Consider the following 17,307-nt stretch of genomic DNA (forward strand, 5'->3'; position numbering starts at 1 on the left):
AGACAGGAGGCAAAATCTACAATGAATCGGGAATACTGGACTTATAGAGCAGCAGATGGATGTAAAAGGAAGGGCAATGATTTATAATTTGACGAGATGATAACTGAGTTTTAGAAGGAGAAGCAATGAGGAATAAAAAAGAAACCAATTCTGTTTCAAGCACAGCAGAAACAGATATGATAGGAAAAACAGTCACCGCTTGAAAAAGACTGTAGAGGAACTGCTGAACTATTTTCCAGAGTGGCTGTACTATTTTACATTCCCCACAGAAATGAGAGTTCTAGTTTCTCGGCATCTTTGCGAGCTTTTGACATAGTGACTATTTTTTTCTTTAAGATGGGATGTTCTGGTCTACGGCCATGCCACTCTGAACAAACCTGATCCCGTCTGATCTCGGAAGCTAAGCAGGGTCGGGCCTGGTTAGTATTTGGATGGGAGACCACCTAGGAAGACCAGGTGCTGTAGACATAAAAAATAAAAAATAAGGGATTGTAAACTGACAAGGTCCTCGCAATCTGTGACCGAGGGTTGCCTTGCCTAAAAAATAAAAATAAATAAAAAATAAAAATAAAGTGGAACGTTGTTATGACAAAAGCTCCTTTGTGAAGAAAGAGTATTTATTACTAATGTGTAGGTGGGAGTGACACTCTGGGATATAAAAAGAAGGGGTGCAGATGGCATCCATTTGGGGAACGGATGAGCCCCAGCCAGTGGCCAGGTACAGGGGGAATGGGTGTGCCTATGTGAGTACAAAGCCTGTTGCATGCAGGGACTACATCCAGAAGTCCATGGGAATGTGACCGACAGTCTAGATCTGCAAATCAGCAAGAGACTGTAGATTCTAGGTGTGTGGCTGGTGCAGCGCATGACCAGATAAACGTTTTCAATACCCACACTTGTGATTGACCATGCAGCTGCTACAAACAGCTGGAGGCCCCTTACTCCTGCGATCTCCCTCCAACATCTTCTACTGAGAAAGCTTAACATTGTGTTTACTGCAAAGAAGAAATGCTCAAAGGAATGACTTTCCTTATCACAGAGTATGTATTGAAGGGTGAGTTTGGAGCTGAAAGGCAATAAATTGGTAATTGGCACAATGCCCCTAGACTTAATGGCAATCATTGGCACTCCCAAGCCCCAGCTACTGCTCAGTTCTTCAGTAAACACTGAGTTACACAAGAAGACATACAAAATCAGGTTCAGCAAGCCAAGAATTGGCCCAAAATCTAGCCTAATAGGCACAGAGACACAAGGAAGGCCACCAGTGAGAGGAGAGTTGGCTCTCCTACTGGTCCATTTGCACTAATTACCCACACAAGGAGCTATACCACAGTAAAAACCTAGTGACAGACTAAGCCCATTGCCTTCCATTCTGGCAGCTTCCTTCTAAAGCAAAACCTCACAATCTTCCACCATTACTTGTTTTCTCCAAACAATCCAACCTCTCCACCATGAGCTCTACTCCCAGCCCGTTAAGGAAAAACACTGTAAGCATTGGTGAATGTCTAATGACCAAAGTGTGACCTCAAGCATCTAAATACAGAGAAGGAAAAATTATTTTGGGACAGCAATTCCTACTTTTCACGTATCCCTACCTGGGTTAAATATTCCAAACAACCCTTTAGACACTGAAAAGCGAAGTGAAGAGTGGTAGAGGGGATGGTTCTCAGTGCTACTCTGCACTTTTAAATTCTCGTGTTTCAGTCAGGGATCATAACGTAATCATCTTTTACGACTTGATTTTTTCCTCCAAACAACAGGTAGAAATGTTTATAGGTCTAGATCACTTTTAATGATGCTATTTTATTCCATAATATAATTTACTCGATTTCTTATTCATGGATCTTTGTTTACAATTTTTATTACTGTAAGTATCCTTGGAACGTGATCCCTTCTGAAACCATCTTCCCTTCCACCCCACTTGGGCAATTAAGCATAAATTCTGAGAAGTGGGATTACTGGTTCAAAGACAATGCACATACACGCTTTGATACAGAGACGAAATCCTCTCCACAAATGTTGTACCTGTTTTTTTTTTCTCCCCAACTTATGTAAGAATGCCAATTTTTTTTTCCACTCCCTTAGTAACACGGAGTTTTGTTAATCTTTCCCTGCTGCCCACCTGGGTCAGTAAGAGATGGTCTTATTTGAGTTTGAATGGCTGTTCTGTATGCAAAGTGTAACTAGTAGGCAAATGTAAGATGAACTAGGAATAAAACATGATCCAAATGAAGAAACCTATAAATCAACTAACATACAAAAAAGATATTGTTACTGAAGATGAAGAAAGATATTGTTACTGAAGATGAAGAAAGATATTGTGAAGATATCTCCTCCTCCCAAATCCATCTATAATTTCAAACTAAATCACAGTTTTGGAAGGAACCTGACAAAATGAGCACCCTCTAAAAAGCTATTGTAAACAAGACTGAAAAAATCCTATCCACCATTTTTGCTGTCTGCACGGCCACAGAGCCTTAAAGATTTCAAAGTTTTGAACTCTGAATTATGTGGCACTCTTATGTGGACTCCAATGACTATGAAACATGTTGCTATTAAATCTCTCTGTACTGGTCAGGACAGCCTAGGCTATGCTAGCTAGTAACAAATAAACCACCATAATCTCAGTAGTGTAACACAATAAATGTTTATTTCTTACTAACAACAACAACAAAAAAAAAGTCCCACACAGGTCAGACAGCCATTTTTCATCAATCCAGTGTGAAATAAACAGGTCACCATGACAGGAAGAAGCCTGTAGGAAATCACGAGAGGTTTGTAAGGGCCGAGCCTGGAGGTGGCTTATATCACTTTTGCTTGCCATCCACTGGTTGAAACCCAATCGTATGGATCCACTCTTAAATGCAAGGGTTCCTGGGAAATGGAATCCTCCTGTGTGCCCAGGAAATGGACGAGCGTGATGAACACACAGAACTGTTTCTGCCACACCCTTAAAACATCACTTCTATAGAGCTTCTCTCCTTTTAGAGAATCTAATGGATTTGAAAACCTGAGTACGAACTAATATTCTGACCACACTAATAACACAGGTTTCATTTCTCAGCACTATCCTGAATGTTCTTTGAGATCTACAGTCGTTTCCTGAGATGGTCTTAAGAACTAGGTGCTTCTGTGCTACAGGCTGACATAGGTGGCAGTGACCCTGTCCTTTGCTCTCCCAGCCCTCCAATGGCTGAATAAGGCTCTGTCATCTGGAACACACAGAGTGGCTTCTGTTTTCCTGGTTGAACCCTGACTTACATTTATGATGCTTCTGTCCTCTAGCGCAGTCTTTGATGAGTAAGAAGGTCGGAGCTACAACCAAAACCCTTGTCATGCTCATGACGCGTATACTGCAGCTCGTCTGTGTGCACTCTCTGATGAGCAAGAAGATACGAGTTCCGACTGAAACCCTTTCCGCAGTCCTTACACTTATAGGGCCTCTCTCCCGTGTGGACTCTGAGATGAACGTGAAGATCTGAGTTCCGACTGAAGCCCTTACCACACTTGTCACATTTATAGGGTTTCTCTCTGGTGTGATCGCGTTGATGTAAGTGAAAATATGAGCTGTAACTGAAACCCTTACCACACACTTGGCATGTGTAAGGTTTCTCTCCCGTGTGAACTCTCTGATGATTGTGAAGGACGGAACTGTATGCAAACGCCTTTCCACACACACTGCATTTGTAGGGTTTCTCCCCAGTGTGAACTCTCTGGTGAATGTGAAGGTGTGTGCTTCGGCTGAAGCCCTTTCCACACTCACCACACCTATAGGGCTTCTCCCCCGTGTGCGACCTGTGGTGGACCTGCAGAACGGAGCTCGAACCAAAGCATTTGCCACACTCACTGCATCTGTAGGGTTTCTCTCCGGTGTGGACTCTCTGATGGACAAGGAGATTGGAGCTCTGATCAAAGCCCTTCCCGCACTCGTCACATTTGTAGGGCTTTGCCCCCGTGTGTATTCCCTGGTGAATACAAAGTAGTGACCTGAACCCGAAGCCCTTCCCACACACGTCACATTTGTGGGGCATCTCCCCCGTGTGCACTCGATGATGGTTGTGAAGAGAGGAGCCGCGCCTAAAGCCCTTGCCACATTCCGGACATTGATAGGGTTTGTCTTCCAAGAGGCCCTTCTTATCTCTGGGAGGGTCTGAGCTCTGTTGGCAGCCCTTCGCCTGCTCTTGACCTTCATAAGGTCTCTCACTTGCATGGGTTTTATAACGAATAAGATCTGAAGTCTGACTAAAGTCTTTTTTGCACTGGTCACACTTATAAGATTTTTCTGCCACGTGAGCGCTGCGATGGAAGTTCGGATTTGCACCATCTGTGAAGCCCATTCCAGGATGGAAAGGATGCGGTGCCGCGTGTACCACGTTATGTTGTCTGGCTCTTGACTTCATAACCAGGTTTTCCCCACCGTTGGTGGATCTACCAAGTTCCTCTCCTTTATATTCTTGGGGATCATCGCAGTCACGGGAGGTCCGACCGAAGCTGTCATCACACCGGGCACATCCACGCAGTTTCTCTTCCATATAAATTCTCTTACAGCTTCCCTGAGAATTCTGGGCCTCGGTCATTAAGCTGGTTTTCCTCCAAGAGTCCGGGGTGAGGATCTGCGTCAGGCCTTCCTGAGCAGTGCCATCACAGTTTGCTAAGTGAACGGCATCTATTACATAGTTTTCACTGTCAGAAATCTGAAGAGATACTCTTGCCCACTTGTCACACAGGAAAACATCTTCTAAATACCGGGGACAACCTCCTTGAAGATTCGTGGCATAATCCTGACTCACAGTTAGTTCACTGATCCTTTGTTTCCGAATCTGCCAACAGTAGAGTACTTCTCGTGAGAGGCAACTCAACCCTTTCTCCTGAAGATTCAAAATATTGTTTTTGATCCCGTCTCCTATGAGGAGAAAGAGAATTTGGCTAAGGGAACAAGTAAACTGTCTATCCAAAGGTTTGAGAAAATGAAGTAGGATGGGGTGGGAACTTGTCACTGGCTTCTATTCATATGCGAAACCATTAGAACCACAGTAATTTGAATAGGTGAGTTGCCAATTAAAACTCAGGTATATGGCAGGGAAATCAAAAGAAATCTTGGGGAAAACTTATAAAGTAAGAAATTCACCTCCCTGCTATAAGAGTAGTCAATAAAAGCCTTCAATCATTTTGCTACAAAAAAATATGAGGAAGATTCCTGTGCGATTCAGTAGATACACACATAGTGCATAATAGTGGAATGCTAGACACACAGGTGGGAGACACAGAGGATCACGAGAACCCTCCAAGACACCGTAGAAGGTTGCAGAAACAAGCAATAAGTCCTGTCTCCTAAAAGTGACCCTTCCTTCACATCACCGTTACATGGGGTAGGACTGATGTGTATGTTGTGTACAGTCAGCATGGCTGGGTGTGCTGGGCCTAACGCAGCAAGGGGAACCGAAACGGGAATAATATTATAAAGTACGGGTCTGGGGCTGGTAGGGGAGGCACCATGTACCTTTGAGAGGCTTAAAGATGTAAAAGTGGAAATTCTCCAGTTTCAGGGAGGTGATATCTCCAGGCGCCAGCCCCAGGAGAAGCGCAACATTCCAAGGTGAAGATGATAAAACTGTCTATTAGGCCCTGTTTGATCTGAGAATTCCCCGGACACATTTATCTTTGTACAAAATGTTAATGGCTAACTTCTGCTTCTTGTAATCTGCTTATTGAAGGATCTAGTAGGAGGCTTTATCAGCTGCCTCCTCTGAAAGCTCGGTGCTGATCTCCTCTAACCCTGCGTGGTAGAGAGTCAGTCGCCGGCCGGCTAATAAAGGCTCATAATTAATCTCATTGGCTTCATGGGTCTTAGAATCGTTCGCGCCATAACAAAGAGACACCCTTTTTATTTTCCCTGAGGTTCTTTTGCTCCCACGAAGAGAAAAAGTCCACCCAACTCCCGTAATCCATTTTCTTAACTTCTCCTCCTTTAAGTTATTGAAGAATCTCAAACAGCCATGACATTGTGAATGGGGGATGTGGAAGTGTCAGTGGCCTGGCATCCAGGGAAGCAAGATGGTCCTGAAGTGCCACAACGAAGAAGGGGTTGAGGCAGAAGGGGGTGGCCTTCAAAATGGCACGATTACCATGGTCACGACCATCTGGACAATGATTCTGGTTCGAGGTAGTTTCTGAGTTATTTTACTGAGAGTGACCTTTGTTCGTAAGGTGGTGTCAGAGAAAAGGAACAGGCTTAAAGCGGTAGTTTCCCAATTATTTTGACTATACCCAGAGCAAGAAAAGCACTTATACCGTGACCCAGTATGCACAAGTAGACACACTGCTAACTAAAACGGTTTCATCAGCTGATACTTACCTCACCAAGTGCAATGTACATTTTGTGTTCTAGTCCATTTATCTATTTTGCTTTTTAAAAACTGCTGGTTGTGACACAGTAACTTGATTTCAGGACTCACCGTGGGGTTGCATCCTGCATATTTAGACCAAGGAGCCTTATGTCTATAATGTATAGACACAGTGGTACTTAGTTTCACACGGTTATTAAAAACACAGGGTCTAGAGCCAGATTGCCAAGGAAGCGGGGTGGGGTTCAAAGCTTAGTTATTCTTAAAATCTGTTTGATCGTAGACAAGTTACTCATCCACTCTGTGCCTCAGTTGTTTCCTTTGTAAACGGGGGGACAGTAATAGCAACTGTCTCATAAACTAAACTGAGGGGATGCATATCTGTGTATGGGCCTTTGAGAGACTGAAATTAGGTTAGATATTTATCAGCAAGTAAGCAAATAAGCTGACACTTATACTGCGCTCACTGCATGGCAGATCCTGCTTTGCTTCCTTTAACTCTAGTTTGTCTATAACATCAGTGTTTCTCCAGAAGCAACCAAGGGACCCAGGCCCTCCGTAGCACGTGAACTTTATCAATCTCAGTCTGAGAAATATAAGGAAAGAATGAGAGCCTAAACATGTGGGGAGGTCGGGGTAGGTGCCCTAACTGCATCGGGTACCCACAGGCCAGGGGTCACTTCTCAAGGTCACCCGCCCACATTTATCTGTTAAAACTCATTAGCTGCAGGGTTCTCATCTGCACATGCATCTCTTAGGCATTTTCTCTCCAATGGCCAAAGTTTCCCTTTGTGCTCCAACTAAATATTCTACTTCGTTCGAAGCTGATCATTTGAGGAAACAGGACCAGTAGTTTGATGCTTCGTCACGGGGGTCGCTGTCCTCACCCACTGAGACCAGGTTCCTGAAGTTCTCCAGCGTCACGTCTTGGTACAGGTTTATCTGGGCCTTGTCCAGTAGCGCCAGCTCCTCCTCGGTGAAGACCACAGCCACGTCCTTGAAAGTCACGATTTCCTAAAACATCAAGCACATGCCACATCAATCCGTCCACACAAATGACTGCCGGAAGAAGAGCACAGTGGGAAGCTGAGCCAGTCAGTAGGTCATTGTCTTTCTGCTCCAAACTCTCACTTGTAAACCTCAAATGCCGGAGCTAGGACACTGCAAATCGCACTTCTAATTAATTAGACAACTGGCTCTATGTTAGGCTCGAACACTGGGGGGCGCCAGAGAGACCCCACAAGGCTAAGGGAGGAAATAGAGTCGGGGCTGGTGAGCCAAGAAATACACATACCCTACAGCCCACGTGGCACAAGACCCGGTGGGAATCAGGGGTCAGGAGTGGAGGTTCACCCGGCCTATGCCCTTTCGCTCTTCTTGGCCTCAACAGGGAGCTTGGGCAAAAAAAACACCTATGTCGCTGCCACCCTTGCAGCTGGGGGGATCCCTGGCAAGGGTCCTATGCGGAAATGGCTATAGGAGTCAGGAACAAGGGTGGTCCAAAAATATTAACAGACCAAATTTATAAACCAATAGACACGAGTGTGAAAATTTTAAACCTTTTCCTTAGCACACAGCACTACCTATGAGGTAGTCCTGTAACAGCTTGAACCTGAATCTAATCAAGCACCTAGTGTCTCTACTTACAGGAAGGAAATGCTGTGAAGAGGAACACATAGAATAACATCGAAAGGAAGTATTTTTTGAGATAAGCATAGAAATTTGATTACTGTTGGTGTTAGATGATACTGAAAAATCACTGATAATCCATTTCTTTTTTTAGAAATACATACTGTACTATATAAATAAGATTGCTATTTATTCTCTCACGACCTGCAATTCCACTAAAGGACCACCAGAGTGCATTTCTTTACCCCTTGACCTTGACTCTGGCCACATGACTGTTTCCAGTTCTAAGCTCAGGCCATAAGAGGTCTTGCACGTTGCAGCTTGCTCTCCTGCCCTTCTGCCATCGCTGTAAGAAAACACTCACGCTAACTAATACAGAAACTTACCACGAGCAGAGTGCTACCTATGGCACTGGCTTTGGGACCAGGCTGTAATAGTTGAGGAAACTTAACAGGAGGCTGGAAAAAATGGTGACTGGGCGATGTAGCAGTGAAACATTTTGTAAAACTGTTGCTAGCAGTAACTTCGAATATGGAAAATAGACCTAACGAGTTTGTGAACTTGGGCAAGACGGTTTCCAGGTAGAAGGGTGAAAGTGTGAGCTTGTTTATTTTAGCTGCCTATAATAAGGTACTATAAGAGAGTGATAAGCTCAGAAAAATACAGTACAGTATAAAATAACATGTTATTCACATGTTAATATTTTATCAGTCTTCCAAAATGTTTTGGGAAAGAAAAAAGAAAAAGTGAAAAAGAGATAAATTAAGCAAATGTGTCAAAACGTTAATTGTTGAAACTGTATAATGGATATTATATATATTTTTTCATAATTAAAACATTTTTCCATCGTTTAAAAAACCCTTGCTCCACCCTACGATGGTCTTTTTGATGTATCCACCTGACTAGGCCGCAGTCCCTAGCTCCTAGATTGAACAAGAACCTAGGTGTTGCTGTGAAGCCATTTCGTAGATGTGAGTAAAGTCCACAGTCAGCTGACTTCACGGGAGGCTATCCTAGCCAACCAGGGAGGGCCTGCTTCAATCAGCTGGAGGCCTTAAGAGCAAAACCAAGGCTTCCCTGAGAGCAAAATAAATTTCATAAATTCCACGGATAGAGAGCAGCTTCGCTGGGTCCAGGGCATCCAGCCTGCCCTTCCTAATGGCCTGCCCGGTCCCCCAATCACATAAGCCACTTCTTCATAATAAATCTCTTAATATGCATCTCCTACTGGTTCTGTTTTGCTGGTTCAACCCGGACTGGCACATACACATTCAGTTCTTGCTGCTTACAGGGACTACTCAGAGTGTGTCCCTGTGTGTGCCGGCCGGGCACCCAGAGGCTGTGGCGATGCCCAAGTGCTGTAAAAGTTCCTGAATACGCGCTCCTGGTGAAGAGGAAAATGAAAAATATAATTCAAAATGTTAACCAACTCTTTGTTCTGTTTCTGTAAATATGCCTGCCGTATGCAGGAGCTCATGCAAGAGCTCACTTGCACTTTGCTTGACTTGTAAATGTCACTGTTTGTACCCCTAGCAGCTCCCCTCTCTTGTAGTGCCTTGTACACTGGCAGATCCCCTGGCAGATTCCTGTAACAATCTGTAACCATCGGTAACCCTTAGCAACTTCCGCCCTTCCACCAATGTTACTATTTGCAACCATAGCAACTCCCGCCATTTGTAGCGGTTCGAGTTCAAACTGACCAATCAGTTTGAGTAAAATTCTTATATATAAGGAATGTTGCAACTGAGCACACTGCCCAGATTCTTCAGAGCACTAGCTCCTCCGGGACCATGTGTAATAAACCTGAGTTCCCCTTCTCCCTGAGTTACTGCTTGGTTTTTCGCTGGTCTGACTTTGGAGCTTTTCTGCAACACTGGTTTCTGTGCTTATCTCTCGTGGACCAGGAACAAGCAGTTCCTGGAGTAGCAGGAGCGGCACTGGTACAAACTGTACTTGGAGCAGCCCTGAGCCAGACGTCTTGACATCTCCAAGCCTGTTTCTTCATTTCTACAAAGGGAGGAAAACCACCTACCTCACACAGCTGTTACAAGAAGGCAGAGTGCCTAACACATAGTTGTCGCCTAAAACTTGCTGACCTCCTTTCAGAAAACAGAGGTGTCCAGCTCCTCAGAATGGACATGGCATTTAAGAGAAAGAAGGAAACTTTCACCCACCTGGAACTTAGTCATACTGCTTTCCTCTTGGAGAGGGCAGGGTCCTGCGACAGCAGACTGCAAAGAAGAAAGAATCCATGAGACCGAGGGTTTAACAAGCGTGAAGGAACACTGGTTCCTTTCTATCTGTCCAATCTTTCTCACACATTCCTCTCTCCCGAGATATCTTTTCCTCCCTTCTCATTCTTAACAGATTGAACCCCCACCTCATCAAGCCTCCCCCTCCCCACCATCCCAGACCCTTGTGCAACTCCTATCTCTCTCCTCCAGCTTTTGGGTCAAAACTGTCACATTCTTTTCCTTTTCTCAGTCTTGCGAATGTATTGACATCACCTATATCCTAATTATTCTGGAAAAGAGGCTCCAGAATTGCCGATGTGGAGAGTGATCTCTGGATGACGAGGGGATTACTTCTGCTTCCACTTTCACACTCCAAGACTTGATCCTGTGTGGCTAGGACCTGTGGTCTGAAGAACTTCCAGTTAGCTAAGATCTGAACTCTTGGCTTCCAAAATGATCTCTTTCCAACACTCATTCTACCCTCCGGAGCCTACACTACTCTTGCAAATACTGATGATATGCCTACGACATATAAAGCACATTCTTTGCTCTGGAAATGCTCACGGTATGCTGAGTTGGGAACTCTCCGGGACTGCAGGTCGACCCAAGCAGGTAGCCAGAAACACGGTAAGCTTGCCACTCCCTACACACCCAGCTCCCTTCTCTGTCCTGCTTATATCTACCAGTGGATTCCTTTGCTCTCTAGCTTGGTTGGGTTCAGCCAATGGGGAAAAATAGGGGATCCAGGAAAGGGACAAAAGTGAGATCAAGAGTATTTACTTCCCCAGCTCCTTCCCTGGAGGCTCCACTGGACTGGCTATGTTCCACATCCCAAAGGTCATAGTTCCTTTGTGGTCCTATAGCTCTTTCTCCAGCCTCTGGTAACTGCTCCCTCCCTTAGCCCTTCAGTCCCGGGGGTAGTAAGTCATCCTGCCATCACTAGTTCTGGAATAGTGCAATACCCTTTGTTGGCAAACTGGACCCTGCCCGCACCTTTGAAAACCACCCCTTTATTAAGCGCTTCTCAAGTTACTCAACTTGAAGGTGCTGTTTATTTCCTGCTGGGAGTCTGTCTTATCATCCCCTAAACACGGTGGCCTCTTGCCTTTGAAGAGAAACTTACTGTATAAAGTTGCTGCTTTAGACACTGTGGAAACCCCCAAAAATTAAAAGAGAGAAACCAAAAACCACGTCTCTGCCCTCTCGGATAGTGCTTCAAAGAAGAATCAATTTCATATTATTTTCACTCTGTCACAGACTAATATTTTGGTAAAATACAATAATAAAAAAAATTTCTAGAAAAAGGAAATAAAAAGGCATATAAATTACAAGCCTTTTTTTTATTATTAATCATACAATTACTAAAATTGCTATATACACTTTTAAACATTTACACTCATGCTGAAATTGTCTGATCATAGACCAATAAAGTTTAGTTCTCTGACTGTCACCAGTCCACATGCCACCCTTTGAGTTGCATGCCCTAGAGCTCACAGGGTTACAGATTAAAATTAATAAGTTATGAAAAGTCTTTTTGAGAAATCCTTAGAGTTTTTTCCCTCCTTTTCTGCCTTTAAGAGAGAGCATGAATCACCCATATTCTGGGCTCCAACAAAGATTTGTTCAAGTTTTTAGTACAGTGTTAACCATGTAGTTTTATAATAGTTACCAGAAACATTTCTTCCCCGCCCTGTCAAAAAACTATAAATCCTGAAGAAATAACCGAGCCTTGTCTTTACCTGCTGTACCTGGTAATGAGCCTGCCACTTATCAAGTACTCAGTTAATGTCTCTTGACAATAATGGATGCAGAGACAGACTCGGCTCTGACACATGCAAAGGCACAGACACACTAGGCTCTCCTCTTCCAGAATCTGCTCTCTCCTAGGAGCCAACAACGGGCAGGATGAATTTCATGGACACATGTACACACAGGCACCCACACATATGTGGGGGTTGGTTTCCTAGATTTCTGGTTTCAGGCCCTCCCTGCTTTCATCAAGTCGGGGCTCTGGCAGGAACTAGATGGCACATTCAAATTCAAGGGGGGTTTAATAACCAGACTACAAACCATAGGGAAGTGACAGAGAGGTGTCATTACTACACGGGTCTGAAAGGGGATGGGGAGGGAATAGTTACTGGAGCCTGGAACAGAGAGGGCTGTGTGGGAAAGGCCACCTGACAGGAACTGTAACCTTTTGTTGAGAAGCACAGCCAATCTGCGACAACCATGCAGAGAGAGAACTGGAGGACCAAATACTCTAATTCGCTCTTCTCCCTCTCTCCAAACCCTCCAGTTGTGACTTCCCTTTGGCCAAAGACAAGCAGGCCAGAGGGCAATGGTGGCCTCTCAGGGCAGAAAGCAGGGTGGAAAGATAATAAATAAATTTGGGGGTGGGAAACCAACGCAATGGGGCACGTGATCCCTCAAGACCCTTGCTTTTCCCTCAGCTGCTGAAGTCCACACAGCTTTTGCACACCAATGCCCGTATCAACCTCTTGAGGTCAAGAGAGTCTGAAGCTGAATCTGGAACTGCGATTGCTCAGGAAAATAAGCCCCAAGTCTTTCCCCAAACCCTGCTCCCAGATTCTGGGCTCCTTTCCCCAGAAGACCTAGAGGCTGCAGAACTAAGGAAAGACCAACCGGAACTCTTCCAGAGGTACCTAGCCACACGTGCAACCTGGGAACAGGATACAGACCATTCCGAGGTTGCATGTCTGTGATTCGTGAGTACTTGAACCAAAGGCCTCTATAGCCCTAAGGGCCTGTGGCAGGACTGCAGACAGTGCTGTCCCCAGTCCACGTGATGCCTTCGTACAAATCAGAAAAATACATCCCTTCCTCAAGATACTTTTCTTTCATCTGCTGGAAAATTCTGATTTTGTTAGAACAAGTCACTTTTATTGCTACCTGCTAAGTAACTGTGTGTGTGTGTGTGTGTCCTATAATGCAAATGGCACACTTTAGGTGTGGTCCCCTTGTGCAGTGCCCAACCTGCATGACTGTGCACTGCAGCCCTTCCCTCAGAGAGCCAGTTCAAAACCTAAGATTAGCGAAACACGGTTGTGTGCATGTGGCGAAGCCTAAATTGGCCAGTTCAAGTGACTCTAACTATGGGAGGGCTTTTCTAATGGCTTTCCCATATACCCCACTCATGGGGATCATTCTTCTATAGTCAGACTACTGGATCTTGTGCCACCAACCATTGTAACACATGTACTGCTCCTTACGAATAGACTGTCTTATTCATGTAAATGTGCTAGGTTTAGCATGCAATAGGTGCCCAATAAATGAGATAATGGAGATGTCTGGGCCTTTGCCAAGCTTAATTCTCAGACTGAAGAGGCTGGATCATGAGATTGAAAATGTAAGGAAAACTGCTCATCATGACCCATTTATTGAATGCTGACTATGAGAGAAGATGGCAGAGCCTAGCTGTTAAGAAAGTAGACTCTGAAATCAGTCTGCCTGGGTTCAAGGTTTGGCTTTGTCATGCATTGGCTGCCTCAGTCCCTTCCTCTGTACATGATGATGTGAAGAGAACTTATTTCACAGTGCAGTTGTGGGAATTCAATGAGTTACTACATGTCGGGTGCTCAGAACAGTGCCTAGCACCAGTAAGGATTCAGTAAGTGTTGGCTATTGTGTACTGGGCTCTATGCTAAGTGTTCCAGATATAAAAGTCAGAATCTGTCCTTGATCTAGAGGATGGGCAAACTAGAGGATAGAGATGGGAGCAAATTAATTCACTGGAACACAAGAAATGCTGCAACAGACATTCCACAAAACCATATAAAGACCCAGGGAACAGGAACCCAACACACCCCAAGAGGCGTCCAGGCAGTCAGGGAAGGCTCTAGGGAGAAGATGACAATTGAACTGTAGCTGATGCCTGAAGAAATAGTAGGCGTTTGCCAAACTGAGAAGGGAGGAAAAGTTAACAGGCAACAATGGCAGCATGGGCAAAAGAACAGATGTGGGAAATACCGTGGGCCAAAGAACAGGAAGCACTTGGGTATGGACCAAAACACAGAGAATCACAGGGGATGGTAGCTAAGATGATGCTGGAAACATCACCACAGGCCCGAAACTGAAGCATCCTGGACTCTATGCTAAAGAGTTTTAGCACTGCGTTGCTATGATTGTTATTATTGCTATTATTATCCTTTGGGTCTCAACTCAGATGTTACTTCCTCTAAGAAGCCTTCCTTGCTATCCCCTACCACATTAAGTACTATTTCAATCTGTTCAGGAGGCTGTGACAACATACCACAGGCTGGGTGGCTTTTAAACAACCGAAATTTATTTCTCAGTTTCAAAGGCTGGAGGTCCAAGATCAGGGTGCCACCACCATCGAATGAGGGCCTTCTTCCAAGTCACAGACTTCTCACTGTATCACCACATGGTGGAAGGGGCAAGGGAGCTTTTGGGTCTCTTTTACAAGGGTATTAATCTCATGCTCCAGGTCTCTGCCTCGGACCTAATCGTCCCCTAAAGCCCTACCTCTTAATACCAGCACAGTGGGCATGAGCATTTCAATAACTGAATTTGGGGGAAACACAGACTTTCAGACCATAGCAGGTACCCACTATGGCTGGCATTTCTATCGTAGCACTATACTGTGGTTGCTTATTTAAATTTCTCCTTTGGCTATAAGCTCAGAGAGGGCTCTCTTTAGATGTGAGCAACAGAGGATTTTAAACAGAGGAGTGACTTGATCTAATTTAGGTATTAACAGGATTATTTTGGCTGCTGTTGAGAACGGACTAACAGTGGCAAGAGAGGGAGCAGGGAGACCAGTTAGGTTATCACAATAACCCCAGCGAAGGATGATGGTGCCTCGGATCAGGGCAGTAGAGGTGGAGGTAGTGAGAGCCGGTTGGGTTCTGCATCTATACTGAAGACACAGTCCACAGGATCTGCTGATCACTTGCACGTGGGGTGGGAAAGAGGACTGGAGGCGTTGGCCTCAGTGACTGGAGGGACAGAGCCGCCATCTATAGAGAGGGGGAAGACTGTAGGAGGGGCAGGTTTTGTAAAGGAGGATCAGGCACTCAGTTTTGGACATAATAAACTTGAGGTGTCGAAAAAGAAGAAAATAGAAACAGAAGAAAAAATTTTCGCACTAACAGGAGACAAGAGCTGTAAAACACCTATGAATCGATTTCATTAAGGAAGAAAACTACAGAATTTTATTGAAAGGCCTGAAGCTCTGGCTGCACCTCCAAGCTCACAGTGACTCTCAGGGCCCAGGAACCTAGTCTGAGAGGGAATTCCCAAGGTCTAGCCCCCATATACTACTGGCGACTAAGAGTGGAATCCAAACCCCTCTATGCCTCAGGCACCTCCTAGTTTATTAATTGGAAAACTGCTTCAAAAAGATTTCATTATAGAAATTTCAAACATATCGATAGAATAGTATAATGAACCCCCATGTACCAATCACATGCCTTAAACAATTATGAACACGTGGTCACTCTTGTTTCAACTATACTTTTACCCATTCTCATATCCTCATGTATTATTTTGAAGCAAATCCTTGAGGTATTAGTTCATCCATAAATATTTCATTATGTAGCTCTAAAAGATATGAAGTCATTTAAAAATGTTACTAGTACATCTAGAATAATTAACATTAATTCCCTAAGTTTATCAAATGTAGAGTCAGTGTTCAAATTTCCAGTTTGATGGCTCCAATTTAACAATTTTACAATCTGCCACGTGTCTTATAACCCTTGCCATGTGTCCTATAATCCTGTTTGCATTCCCTGACGCTCAGCATGCAAGGCGAGGTTGGGATTAATAATTTGGTGCAGTTTTTTCAAAATGTATTCAGAAACATAATTCCATGTTTATTACTAGAGAGAGGAGATGCACAGCCGAGATGTTCCCCTACTTCCAGAGGCCAGAACCTCCCCCCCAAAGTTAAGAATGCCCTGCTGGAGTCAGAGCCCAAACAGGACGTTCAGAATCTAAGCCTCCAAAAACCGAAGGGTGCTGGGTACGAATCGCCCGCGGCAAACCGAGGAAAGACCAACCCAAGCCGTCCCCCATATTCGGAGAGGAACTCTCCCCAGTCCTGGATGCAGAGCCCAAACCATTATCCCCCACCTGGGTCCAGAGATGCACGTCACAAGACCGACAGCAAGCCCGAAACCTGCAGACGCACTACTGGAGTCAATCCCCGCCCAGCCTGGGGCTGCCCCGCGAAACCGAGCATAAGCTCTCCCCACCGCATCCCAGCGAGGCCGGGCCGGAGGCCCTGACCACCCCAGCCCCACAAGGCGGCCCTTTCCTCAGTCACCAGTCCCCGCTTCCAACTCCTCCCATTCTAGTCGAAGGGCCGGGTCACGGTGGCGAACCCACTACCCTCGGAGATGCCTCCGAAGGGGACGCGGTCCAAGACCGACTCACCTCAGCACAGCCAACAATGTCGCCCACAGCGCGCGCCTGGGAACACAGCGCACGCGCAAGGAAGCCTGTGGACTACAATCCCCAGAAACCCCTGCGCGGCAGCCGCGCTCGCGCGCAAGGCAGCGGGACAGTCAGCGAGCAGTGCAGCCGGGGCCTCCTGGTCCCTCTCTATTCATATAAAATAATGACAATCGCGATAGCATAAGACAATGAAATGTTAATAATAATTAAAACAAATCACTCTCCACCTGTGATAAAAAGGAGGGGGAACAGTAGTATCTCACCATTTGGAAACGAGCGCTTGTTAGTGAAAATCCTTCTAGGTCCTTATTCTGTAGACATACTCTTTATATAAACACGCAATTTTCAAAATTTACTTAAATGCTTTTTCACTGTTTTTATTGACGGGGACTCTGGAAAACCTTCCATACTTGAGACATGGCATTGCCCCCGTAATGTTTCCCCTTCTCCGGGGCGGAAAGAATTAAGAACCAGTGGCTTCTGTCTGGAATCCGTGAGGGGAGGGTGTCTTAAAAGAGACATATGTCAACGAATCACGAAAACACGGAAAGTTTTCGGATTCTGTTTGAGAAGTCTCCCTTGGGACTGGTGTTCTGCACTTTAGGATTTCTATTTAAGAAAATGTCTTTTTGATTTCTTAATGGGGTAAGAAAATTGAATACGGA

The 17,307-nt window shown here is 45.0% G+C and overlaps 1 protein-coding gene and 1 non-coding gene across 2 annotated transcripts; one reads left to right on the forward strand and one right to left on the reverse strand.

Moving 5' to 3' along the window:
* Positions 1–349: 349 nt before the first annotated feature.
* Positions 350–468, forward strand: LOC112479713. Its single transcript, XR_003046310.1, has one exon. It is a non-coding gene; the product is annotated as a 5S ribosomal RNA (ribosomal RNA).
* Positions 469–2,628: 2,160 nt separating this feature from the next.
* Positions 2,629–16,663, reverse strand: ZNF285 (zinc finger protein 285). Its single transcript, XM_006911784.3, is given in 6 exon segments — positions 2,629–3,472; positions 3,475–3,685; positions 3,687–4,903; positions 7,232–7,358; positions 10,148–10,204; positions 16,622–16,663. Coding segments are annotated over 5 exon segments (1,761 nt in total). The 5' UTR covers positions 10,163–10,204; positions 16,622–16,663; the 3' UTR covers positions 2,629–3,281.
* Between the last annotated feature and the right edge of the window lie 644 nt (positions 16,664–17,307).

The sequence above is a fragment of the Pteropus alecto genome, unplaced genomic scaffold, assembly GCF_000325575.1.
Source record: "Pteropus alecto unplaced genomic scaffold, ASM32557v1 scaffold194, whole genome shotgun sequence".
NCBI lineage: Eukaryota > Metazoa > Chordata > Mammalia > Chiroptera > Pteropodidae > Pteropus > Pteropus alecto.